Source organism: Rhodamnia argentea, chromosome 8 (genome assembly GCF_020921035.1).
Source record: "Rhodamnia argentea isolate NSW1041297 chromosome 8, ASM2092103v1, whole genome shotgun sequence".
Classification (NCBI taxonomy): Eukaryota; Viridiplantae; Streptophyta; class Magnoliopsida; order Myrtales; family Myrtaceae; genus Rhodamnia; species Rhodamnia argentea.
The window spans coordinates 1,483,786-1,495,654 of NC_063157.1; the positions used below are offsets into that span (position 1 = coordinate 1,483,786).

The 11,869-nt window shown below is 41.1% G+C and overlaps 2 protein-coding genes across 2 annotated transcripts; one reads left to right on the plus strand and one right to left on the minus strand.

Moving 5' to 3' along the window:
- The first annotated feature begins 2,312 nt into the window (after positions 1 to 2,312).
- LOC115737895 (ras-related protein RHN1-like) lies at positions 2,313 to 5,321 on the plus strand. Its single transcript, XM_030670304.2, has 7 exons — positions 2,313 to 2,596; positions 3,043 to 3,120; positions 3,206 to 3,373; positions 3,762 to 3,810; positions 4,360 to 4,433; positions 4,591 to 4,684; positions 5,028 to 5,321. The coding sequence occupies exons 1-7, from the start codon at positions 2,558 to 2,560 to the stop codon at positions 5,126 to 5,128; spliced, it is 603 nt and encodes a 200-aa protein (XP_030526164.1). The 5' UTR covers positions 2,313 to 2,557; the 3' UTR covers positions 5,129 to 5,321.
- A 741-nt stretch (positions 5,322 to 6,062) lies between these two features.
- On the minus strand, positions 6,063 to 9,843 carry LOC115737885 (protein ALTERED PHOSPHATE STARVATION RESPONSE 1). The gene is made up of 4 exons (XM_030670288.2): positions 8,728 to 9,843; positions 8,327 to 8,502; positions 7,773 to 7,996; positions 6,063 to 7,027 (listed from the first exon to the last, which is right to left on the minus strand). The coding sequence occupies exons 1-4, from the start codon at positions 9,674 to 9,676 to the stop codon at positions 6,229 to 6,231; spliced, it is 2,148 nt and encodes a 715-aa protein (XP_030526148.1). The 5' UTR covers positions 9,677 to 9,843; the 3' UTR covers positions 6,063 to 6,228.
- Positions 9,844 to 11,869: the final 2,026 nt, after the last annotated feature.

Here is an 11,869-nt window from a genome sequence, read left to right on the forward strand (position 1 = left end):
GGAGAGAGCCGCGACGTCCCTGCCTAGTGCCGGCGACCCTCACCAGCGCTAAACTCTAAAGTTTAAGGGAAAAAAAAAAAGAAAACAAAAATTATAAAAATATCAAAATATTATTAAAAAATTTCCACTCGAGCGTTAGTCAACGTTAGCTGGCCGAGACTAAATTGGCACAAATACAAAAAAGATTTAAGACCAAATTAGAAAGAAAGAAAATTGAGGATTAAATTAGCACAATTGTAATAGATTTTAGACTTTTTTGGTAATATTCTCCAATCATGTCACAAACGTGATATCTCAATATTTTTTCCTTTTCAAATTAAAACACTTTTCGTACATTGTTTTATGAACAATTGTATTGGCTATCAAGGTTTTGGTACTTCTATATCTTGGCTAGAAATCACTAACGTAGAGATCGGCCATCATATGTTACATCACTTGCACCGACATGGAAACCTTTTTATAATTTCATGAATATTTTGATTTTCATCATTTTCTCTCTTTTTTTTCCTTTTTAATTTCCATTCCTTTATTATGGCCGACAAGGCTCGACCTCACCATCGCCGAGCTAGGTCGTGCCTCGCCCCCTCACCGGCAAGCGCCAACTCGGCCGCTAACAATGACGAATTGACATAAATACAATAGATGTAAATTTTTTTTTTTTTTTGTTGATAAATTCCTCTACTTAAAACTGAGGATAGAAGTAGAAACTAAGGAAAACCTAGACGCGCGCCTAATGGTAAGAAGAGTGCATCTTAATGATGATTAGTGCAATAGTAATCAATGAATGATAAGGCCGAGAACAGATTGAGAAAAGGCCTCACCGTCGCAGGGCTCCCCTTTAGCCAATCACGGGGAGGTTGTTTTTATTGAAAAAGCCGGGTCCCAGTCCATCGTTGTGGGCCCAAAGACGGAGCACACGTCACCTTTTGATTTTGGCCCTCCATTTGGACGACATTGCCAAACCAATAAAGTATATAATAAAAGCAGGGTCCAAATCATTTCCTTTGACTTTTTGACTTCGTTGGGATGATCACTTTTTGGGTGAATAAATTACTCATCGCGCATTAGAGCTGATTTTCAATATTTGAAACTTGAAACGTGCGCGGGAATCGAACGAAATGGTCAGATCCGATTCCAAAGTCTATTTAGAAACCAATGAATTTCTTGTTTTTTTTCTTCGTTCGAATGGCGGAAGTAAAACATTTTCTTATTTTCTTACGATCGAGACAAATAATTAGGATGTTCGCTTTCAAGATGGATAGCTCTTGAAATTGACTCTAGAATCAGCCCACCAAGGCTATTTCGATCGGGTTCTCGAGTTGAACAGGACCGATTGCATATGCCTGGGCTTCACCGATATTGACGAACCCATTGAATTTGCACATCGCTTCGAGCAAGTCTCTATATGAGAGACGTGATCTGTCGAAATTACTTCGGTGGGAGATAATCTAGGATCTTCCACGTCCTAATCCATTTATATCGACTTAAAACCGATTAGTCAAATGCGAGCCATCGGGGGGTCCTTCATACAAATGGAAGAAACTTATCAATCGGACAAATATGGTTCCACTTTGGATGTCGACGTTAGAGGAAGACGACTCCAAAAGACGAGATTAGTGCAAACCCGTGTAGTGTAGTGCTCCCGTGGTGGGGTCCATCATGTGCTAAGTTCTTCTGGAGAACAAGTACTTTCATCAATAATGGAAGGCCAAAACTAAGGGTGGCTCAAAGTCAAAACTATGTTCCAAAAAATTGCCAGCCAAGAAATCATTTCCACCGGTATAGGTGAAAAATAAAGAAAAAAAAATCTGAATTGTTTAAAAAATTATTAACGTGAGCGAGACTTTAGGAAAATCAAACATTACCAAACTGCAAAAGTCCATTTTTTCTGCTTTATTTTAATTTTCTACGCTCTGGCTATAAAAAAAAATAATTTATAAAAAAATAATCTCAAAAGGGATCGTCAATATCAATTAAAATAATTAATCAACAAAAAATATTAAAAATATCGATAATAACAATGTCTTGAACATTTTCGTAAATGATAAAAATATTTTTTGTTTATTAAATTTTATAAATAAAAATTGAAATTAATTCAAAAAAATATATTTTCTTATAAATTATTTATTTTTTACGAAACAAAGGAAGTCCAGAAGCAGCTTTTTTAACACCTTTACATTTGCACATGGTTTGTGGAGCTGTTATTTGAATCGTATTTTTCTAATTTGGTGTCACCACCATGTTAGATGACTATTAAAATATCCGAACCAGACAAAACCCAAATGGAAACAGAAAGGAGAAACCTACCAGTCAGAAGAAGAACTACCAGTCTCTGTTCTTGCACCAGAGATCTCTCATCCTCGCGCATGATTGATTATTGCATTCCAGCTCGTTCTTCGCTTGGTTAGAAAAGAAGCAGGTCGTTTCTTTCTTATCCCAATACAAGCTAGCCAGGTTTCTTTGTCAGCTCATAAAGCTCTCTCCTTTTCGCTTTCTCGGGAGGTTCCTTCTTCTTCTTCTGTGTTTCTGCTGAATCAAGATCAAATTTTTGAGTTCAATGGCGAGGCCCGGGAACAAGATTGTACAAGCCAAGCTGGTGGGTATGTCTCTCCCTTCAGAAACAGAGAGTTAGGATCGTTCTTTCGTGCCAATTTCATTTGGTTCATGTCGTGGTGTGTTGGATGTAATAGGCAACCATGCACGACAGGGTGGGTGAAGAATTGGTTCCACATTTTGTAGAACAGGATCGACACAATCGTCTTGGACGATGTGGTATAATCAAGAATGCAAAAAAATCGATTTTTAAGTGCGATTTAGATGATCCCAGCTTGTTGAATTGAATTGGTCAAAATGCCGAAGTATATTCAAGAATCAGTCTCGAGGGACTGCGCTCATTCTGCATTAGAATCCATATTCTGTCGATGATAGTTCATATCAAACAGTTACGCATCGCCGATACTTGATCGGCGTGGAATGATCATCAGATTAACAGTTTCGACGAAGAAGCGTATTCGAAAAGTAATCCTGAGTTTGCTCTCACAGGTGCTTCTGGGGGACATGGGAACCGGGAAGACAAGTTTGGTTCTCAGATTCGTGAAAGGCCAATTCGTCGATCACCAGGTCTATTCTTCAGTATAATCCTATCTGTCGTTGTGCTTTACTGTTCTTATCGCATGGTTTTTACCTTGTATCGGTCCATATGCAGGAACCAACTATAGGAGCTGCATTTTTCACCCAAATTTTGTCCTTGAACGAAGCAACTGTAAAGTTCGACATATGGGACACGGCGGGGCAAGAGCGATATCACAGCTTGGCTCCTATGTACTACCGTGGCGCGGCTGCAGCTATAGTCGTTTATGACATCTCAAGCAGGGTAACTGACTCTTGAACTATATCTCGTTTCCTCGTGCTGACGAGTCTGTAATGCTGGCAAAATCTCTAATGTCCAGACTAATTTCTGAAGAACCGTGGAGTTGTCTCCATAGTGATTGCTAGTGATCCAAGTATGCGAACTTCAGAGGGCACCTAGTTGTCGGGGCAACCCCTTATATTCTGTAATCGCGTTGCTACTTCCAGTGACCGAGCAAAATGTAAATGATACTCTCCTGTGTTTGTCCATGGATGAGAGATTTGATACACTAAATCGAAGATAAAAGGCCATCTTACTGTTACTATGGCCGATATTAACCTCATATATCTCACTTTGTGGATCACAATATCTGACTCTTCGATGCAACTGATGCACACGTCCTTTGCTTCAGGATACTTTCATGCGAGCTAAAAAATGGGTTCAGGAGGTACAAAGACAAGGTGAGACCTTCAGAATGCAATTTCAATGGCAACTTCTTCTATTTTTTACTCTTTTTGCACATATCTTGACTCATCTCCCCTTCACTTCATAACTGGTCTTTATCTCTGTTTCGTCGCAGAATCCGTAGTTCCTTTCTGTACTTGTTATAAGGAAATCAATTATTCCTGCCTTTCCTGTTAGAAACTATGCTATGGTAAATGACTGGTTCGTATCCGCAAGAACTGTGTAGTCCTCATTGATAATGGAATTCCTCAGCAAGTCATGAAAATGAAGAGAACTTCGGTTTGCAGTTGCACTGGCAGCCTCTGTTGCTTGCTGAAATTGTTAGCCAACCATAAATTACTTTGATGGGATCTAGTAAAGCACTCGTCATCTTCAACAAAATTGATAGTCTAACTCCCGTTTTAGAGGGCAACTTTTTGCATGGCAGTATCTTTCCGACATGCCGTGAATTAACCTACTGGAGCTTCCATCCTTGGAGGGTGCAATGCAATTGCTCACCAAATCGTCAGCTCACTGATTTGCTTTTCACTTTCATTTGATTTTAGGAAATCCAAATGTCGTGATGGCATTAGTCGCGAACAAGTGTGACCTAGACCCAAGGAGAGAAGTACAGATCGAGGTACGAGCAGTTAACTTTTACTTGTGACCTTCAGAAACTGCATAGTCATCATGCTCGATGCTTCTAGTCAACCCGTCTCTGCTCATCGTGCCTCTTTGGCGGCAATCTATTTCATTCCGTTCCTAATGTAATGTCTGCCTATCTGGATTACTTGCAGGATGGGGAGCAATATGCTCAGGAAAATGGGATGTTCTTCATGGAAACGTCTGCAAAAACTGCAGAAAACGTGAACGAGCTTTTCCACGAGATAGGTAAAACTTTTCGACCACTCGGAGGGGGTGCTCGATATTGCCGCCGATTATGGTACTGTCAAATCTTACATATAGAGGATCATAATAGCCGGCCATCATTTTCTTTTTTCCAAGCAGCACTTCTGCCTATATGCAACTTCCTCTCATGCATCAAATGTTTAAACAAATGAGCATTAGAACAATCACCTTATCAATCTGCAACATGAAGACACTCAGTGTCGTTCCTAAACATTTGCACGTGTCACGTCCCACTCTGTTTTGAGGCCTGTTTCACTTAAGAAGAAGATAAAGTTTGAAAAAGGGCTAATTCTCATAACGTTCTTCTTCTTGCTAACATTTGCAGCGAATAAACTGGCAAAAGCTTCACCTTCAAGACCAAGAGGGATGACTCTGAACAGTGAACCACAAGATGGGAGAAGAAAACTTCTTTGCTGTTTAGGTTGACGTCCCAATTACTTGAAGGTCCTAAGGTGACGAAAAACAACTACCAATCTCACTATGTCCATGCCATGTATATGTATCCGCCAAACCTTAATTTGTATTCTGTTCGATTGTTAATCCCCAAAACTTCTACTTGAGATGGATGGTGCCGTGAACAAATTCCAGCAGCAATCAAAATGTCCATGATAATCGCCAACTTTGAGCAGTGAATGTGCCATAGGCACAGGCTAGATTACTCGAGCAATTGTTACACGTACCCAGAGCACATCGCCTCAATGGATGGATCCAACCCACAGACTCCCCGTCAAAACCAATTTTAGCTGTACTGCATTGAAGTGAATTACTTCCTATGCACATTGATCAAATATAGTTCGATTACCCAAACGATAGCAATGATATAAAGAAACTTCCCCCCCTTGGAAATTAAGAGGGCACTTCTTAGGGTAAAATTGATGAAACATTAAGTAGTAAAATTCGACTACAAATGATAATGAGATATTCCACTTAAGTTATGTATAAGTAATGGATGCTCAAAATGCCTACGACATTGACTGCTACGCTGTGATGGTATGTGACAATGATTGACGTTCCTCAAAATAACATTTCCAGACCTTCATATGAAGTCATCAAGCAATTAGGCTCGTTAGAGCCTAAAAGTGAATTCGATCTGACCAAATGCCGTGGAAAACATAAAAGGGTTGAAAAGGGCTAATACGCAAATATGCAAAAGATTGATTAATAAATTGAAAACAGAAACTACAGGACGAAGAAGACGTTATTTTTTACTTGGTTGCACCTCTGATTTTCTTGTTGAGTGCACACAACTCTTCACACGTTTCTATTCTATTTCCAAAAGTCCCTTGCTATCGGAACAACCAAGACCATAGCATGGCAGAAGACATATCAACAATAACGTGCATGGAAACCAAGGCCGGGGTCAACCGAAATCTGTAACATTGATTGATGCTCACAAATTATGGCACACATGTTATTGTATTTGTCCCGTGATAAAACAACAGAAATCATTATGAACAAACCTATCATATATGTATGTCAAACTATACATAACTTACCGCCAGACCCACATGGAAAACTTTGGCTATTCACTGAGATTTTACATCTTGTGGCTGCGATAATGACCTCAAGTGACCATACAAACCCGAGGAAGAAACGGCAAAACGTGACAAGGCTCCAAAGAGCTCCGGGAGACGATTCTTGAAACTTACCAATGTCTTTTCCCTCACCTGACGGCACTGCCTCCGATAAGCATCCTCTTCCTCTTCCAACCTCTTTTTTAGCACCTCCACTGTCACTTCTTTCTCGGCAATGACATTTATGTGCCGATCATCCAGTGCCCTATCTGGATCCATCTCATCTGGTGGGGTCCTGTGCTGCATACTTTTTTGACGCCATTCTTCCAATGAGCGGGTTTTGCGATTAAGCTCCCTCTTGGTTTCCTCACATTTCTCTTTCAATTTCATCTCATCAACTTGATGATGCACAATGGCCTCTAAGACAGCACGGAAATTATGTATGGCACTTCTTGCAAGCTCGTCAGGAAGTTTATCCAGATTTTCATCCCAAGCATGAACAAGTTTCTGGATGGGAGGATTTTCGTTCCGAGGAGGGGAAGAAACTTTCTCCCTAAAGCTGCTTTCTATGGGAATGACATTCAACTTTAACCAGTTCTTGAGTGCCTTAATGTATTTTTTCTGATTCTCCATAAGACTCACGAACTGCACATGCCAGTCTTCCACAACTTTGAACAGCTGGACGGTACGCTCATGATGGTGTTCACTCGTCTCTTTGGTGGCTTGGTCAACTTCAACATATGCCAAATTCTTCACGATCTTGAACTGACTCTCATGGTACATTCTCATGGCGTCCCACATTTTTGCCATCCTGCATTCTTACAGCAGTCGATGATAATCGTACAATGTAACCGGAGCAGTTGCAAGGTGATAAAAAATTATGAGGAGAAGCATGACAAATAAGGAAGATGACACTCTACAAGAGAATCAAGCAATGATTCAAATAAACTCGAGCAAGTTATCGAATCAAAACCCAACACTCAAGTGCCATAACAAATTTTAAAGAATGTTGTTAACAAGTGCCCCTAAAGCACTGGTTAAGTCTGACTAAAATTAGAGATTTTTCTCTAAATTTTATAAATATAAAGGGTACACATTTAAGGAAGCTATTTAGTTCAAATAGAAAATTTTACATCTCTTAAACTTATTAATAAGGCTTAACAAGTGTCTTAACGGCACAACACTGTTTAACATTTTCCGATTTTAGAGAATCTATTTAATTCAAATACAAAATTTACATTACTAAAGTAAACGTCGATAGGCTTAACAAGTGCCACAAGGAGCAATCTTTCCAGTTTTGAATGATCATATTGATGGTCAGGGATAGAAATGGTCGAAATTAAAGTAAAACATGAAACATGAAGTATGATGTCCTCTGATTTCCACCATGACAAATTTTTCCCAAGGAAAAGGAGGAGGATAGGGAAAGAAGGGGGAGCAGGAGCACAGAGAATCACAAGCAGTTCATATCTGGTTTCATGAGATGCACATCCTCATGAATGCATTGACTATCAAAGGCTCAACACATGCAGATGGACAGCCTTGACTTGACTTACCCATCGACAAGTTGAACTAGCTTTGGGTACAACTGTTCGTCTCGTAGACGCTTTATCTCCGAAACAGTTGAATCCATGGATTGCATATCAACAATATATCTTGTGTGAAGATGACTCACTGCTGCTTTTGTTTTTTCTAGAGACTCAGAATGGGTCCCTCGATCCTTTTGCTTGTTGAGTGCAGCAATCTTCTTTTGATACGCATACTTCAAAAGCTCACCCGCCTATCAAGCAAAAAGACACCTCAGATCTGTTAAACTCTATAATAGAAAGAAACGAGAGAGGCTTCAGAACTTGGTTAAGAACAGCTCAGAAAATTATACTGCATGCTCATTAGGGAAAAGCCGTCCAAAAGATGCATGGATAAGGATTAAAAACTGAGACAAACAATTTACATCAGCGATGGAACAGAATTGACAAGTTGAAGCGCTATGAACAGATTCAAATGTCTCTGGAACATAATAACCAAGTTTATCCACTCAGCAGTCAGCGCGACATGACAATGGGATCATCATGCCCACTGGACCATCTGCAAATATGCAGTTACTGCTCACCTTCACTTCATCATATAGCTTCTTCTCCCATGCTAGCAATTTGTCCAACACCGTGGCATGAGTTTCATGTTCTTCGGAGTCAAAGTCATCCTTCACATCATCAGCATTTGGTAATCCTCGGAAAGACCGATTCCACGTGATAACGCGCATCACTCTGTCGGAATGATTCATATGACCTGCAAAGCGAAAAGAACAAACCAACAAAACAACAACCCAAATTCAACTAACAGATATTAGTTAATCCTTACGATCCATAGTATATCATTCATTATCCTTCCAGTTTCTGGCATTACCCTATCACTTAAGGCAACCGCTTCATGATGTACTGATACTTTAGCTAAGAAGAATAACGACTAAACATCCGGGGAAAAAAAAACATATGATCTTGATAAAGTTCTCACCGCGATTATCCGCAAAATTTGAGTGATAATGCAACCTATTCGCCTCCAACATCTTCGAAACCTCATGGGCACTCTCGGAAGCCTTTAGAAATTGGTCATCCAGCTCCAAAAATATCTGTGCCAAACTTATATTCGCCATCCCCCCTTTCCCTTTCTTCACACTGTTCGCTGCCAGTGCCGCCTCCACTGCAGGTGGGGTTGGTGTTTCCACTGCCTTCTCCGGCACCACCGGAGCAGTAACTTCACCATCATCTTTCATTCTCTTAGGTTTGTCACCAAACACTTCACTCTCAACATGCTTTTTGTCAGCTCTCACCTCCTCAGCGGCCACATCGCCAAACGTCGGCCCCGAAACGTTCTCCACCGGAGAGAAGAAGAAATCATAATACTCATGCGGAGGAGCGCGCGGTGGCGACACAGCTCTCGGCAGTGGAACGTCGTTCTCCGCCACCGCCTCCTTGCGACTCCCACTTCTACCGCCACCGCCACTGCCACTGCCACCACTTCTTCTATCTCTAGCTCCTCTTCTGCTCCTCTGCCTCAAATTACTGCTCTCGTCGTTCTCCAATTCATTCTCTTCCTCCTCCACGATCGTGGGCCCCATCGGCCTGGACTCGGCCTTGGCGATCTTGATCTGAGGCATGGTCGCGGCGCGCTGGAGCGGTGAGGCCGGGAAATCCGGCAGCGGAGGAGGCGGAGGGAGGTTCTCGATCGGGACGTGCGCCGACGCGGCGGGGTTCTCCTGGCCGGGGTAGTACTGGGGGTCCTGGACCTCGCCGTGGGCGTAGTCGCTGAGGGCGGCGCCGGTGTTCTTGAGGGCGACGGCGTAGGCCGAGTGAGCCGCCGCGAAGGCGTTGCGAGCCGAGACGGCTTCCTTGACGAACTGCTTGCGCTCCTTGCAGCGATTGACGGCCTCCTCGTTCTCGATCTTCGATTGCGTGCAGCCCATGCTTGGTTGACCGAGCTCGATCGATCGAGCATCCACAGGATTGAATCCGTAAGTTCGATCACGATTCTGCTTTCGAAGCTCGGAGAGAGAGAGAGAGAGAGAGAGAGAGGTGGGGAAGAGGAGAGTTCGTTGTGACGAAAGCGAACGGCGTAGCTTGTGTGGGATCTTGGGAGTTAAATTAAAACGACGCGTCGTCGTACGGAGCTCTGCGTTCGCTTCATTTCGAGGTGAAACCGGGACAGGGAAAGTGACAAAAAAGCAGGAGAAAATAGAAAGAATAAGAAAAATCTGGAGTCAGGACTAGACAGATCCCACATTTATTATCATTTTATGACGTAATATCCATTAATTAATTAGATTTAGCTTTTTAAATGATGGCTTTATTAAACAAGCTAATCTATATTACTGTAACTAAAAGGGCCACGCTGGCAGTTCTACAGTGCAATTCCCAATTTACCCTTCCCTCAAAATCTTATTTACTTTAATGTTTGATTTCGCGAATGATCAAAGCTAGGGGGATTTCCTTAATGATTGGTTTTGATTATCCTAACCACCACTAATTGCATCTTCTAAAGCATTCTCTAGAGATAATTAGGATTTATCTAGGATAAATTCCTAAGTTATGGATACTTGATAATTCTATTGATGTTATATATATATCTTAAGATTGCGCGTATATCTCCCTTTGATTACGCATATCTTGATTGATATTATTCCCTTCTCCAGTGATATGCTCAGGCTGATGTAATATTCATGATGATATATCGAAATATACAAGAATTTCTCTTTTTTGTTTTCACTTTAAATTTGTATCAGAGCCTCCTTTCCTTCCAATAAATCCTAGAAATTCAAATCTTTTCGAGCCACATTTGCCTCATCTATTATATATTTCACACTTAGTACTAGGCGAGAAGACCGGACTAAACGTGAGAGGGATTAATAGAATGATTAAATAGTAAACTATGCATTCATTTAAAAAGTTTAAACTTTTAAAATAATTAGCATTGATCTCACACAATCTCACAGTGGAATTATGCATGCCAACGTCAATAAGATTCGTTAAGCAAATTGTCCAAAAGCACTCGATCGCATTGATTTTGAAATGCGCAGGATCTGATCGCACTTCTTCAAACGTTTACGACTTGATTGCATATCGAAACTTTCGGGACGGTTGGTGAATTTTCTCTACACGACAATTGGAAAACAACGAAACACGAGCCGCTAAAAAGAATGCACACATAATCAATTCCGACGCTTCACCAAAAATTACAACTTTTTAGATAGTGCCGATTTCGACGTGTCTATAATTCATTGTCGGTTCCTTTTTTTTGAACCGTCTCATTCCTTCTTACGTGCCAAACGGAAGCTTAAATTACTTTCTGGCCAACCAAGACAAAGACTTCCTAGTCAGTGTAATTCCTCGGAAGGTGCTAAAAAGATTTGATAAAACTTAGGCAAAAAATGCTTCACAGTCTCAACCACCATTTACTTTGACCAAAAAAATAAAATAAAATAAAAACCACCATTTACAAATTGGAAAAAAAAAAGTTTACTTTAAGTCGTGGGGACATTGCTTTCACAAAAGGCATCATCATTGCAGGCCCTCAAACGTTGTTCATACTTTCTTCAAGGTTGACGATGCCCAGATTCTTTGAAGACCATCATCGATCGCCTCACCAAACATTGGCTTGTGTCTTCTTTTCTGAGGGGGTCAACTGCGAATAATGATGCTTGTACAAAGTCTAAGCCTGGAACCCACTTCATATCAAACCGTTCTTCTCAATTTTACTCACCTTGGTAGAGCTCGGACGACGAATTAAGGAGATTCGAATTTTCCCGGGTTCGTTTTCTCCTTGATCCGAGCCTGTGTGCTCGCATGGCCGCTGTTTGCGAGGACAGTAGAAATGGACCGAAGTGGTCTTTGGCGGAAAGTTTCGACAGAGGGAGCTCGACTAGAATATGTATCTATGGAGCACGTTCAGCCTCACTTTGTGTCGTTCTAATCAGGATTCTTTTTTTTGTTCCCCTTTCTTTGCATGAGCTCAATTTACACACCCACCAACCAAAATGGAACATGGCAAATTGAATGAATGAACTACAGAATCTAACAGATTCCCATTGTCAGTTTAAATTATCTTTTTCGAGCCACTCCGCATCTGCTTCTCTCTCTCTCTCTTTTCTCTTCTCTTTTGT

Coding starts and splice junctions, on each gene's coding strand:
- LOC115737895 (XM_030670304.2), top strand. CDS start 2,558: ATGGCGAGGCCCGGGAACAAGATTGTACAAGCCAAGCTG. Junction 2,597..3,042: donor AGATTGTACAAGCCAAGCTG/GTGGGTATGTCT, acceptor TTGCTCTCACAG/GTGCTTCTGGGGGACATGGG. Junction 4,685..5,027: donor CGAGCTTTTCCACGAGATAG/GTAAAACTTTTC, acceptor TAACATTTGCAG/CGAATAAACTGGCAAAAGCT.
- LOC115737885 (XM_030670288.2), bottom strand. CDS start 9,676: ATGGGCTGCACGCAATCGAAGATCGAGAACGAGGAGGCCGTCAATCGC. Junction 8,503..8,727: donor AAATTTTGCGGATAATCGCG/GTGAGAACTTTA, acceptor TTCGCTTTGCAG/GTCATATGAATCATTCCGAC. Junction 7,028..7,772: donor CTAGTTCAACTTGTCGATGG/GTAAGTCAAGTC, acceptor GTAAGAATGCAG/GATGGCAAAAATGTGGGACG.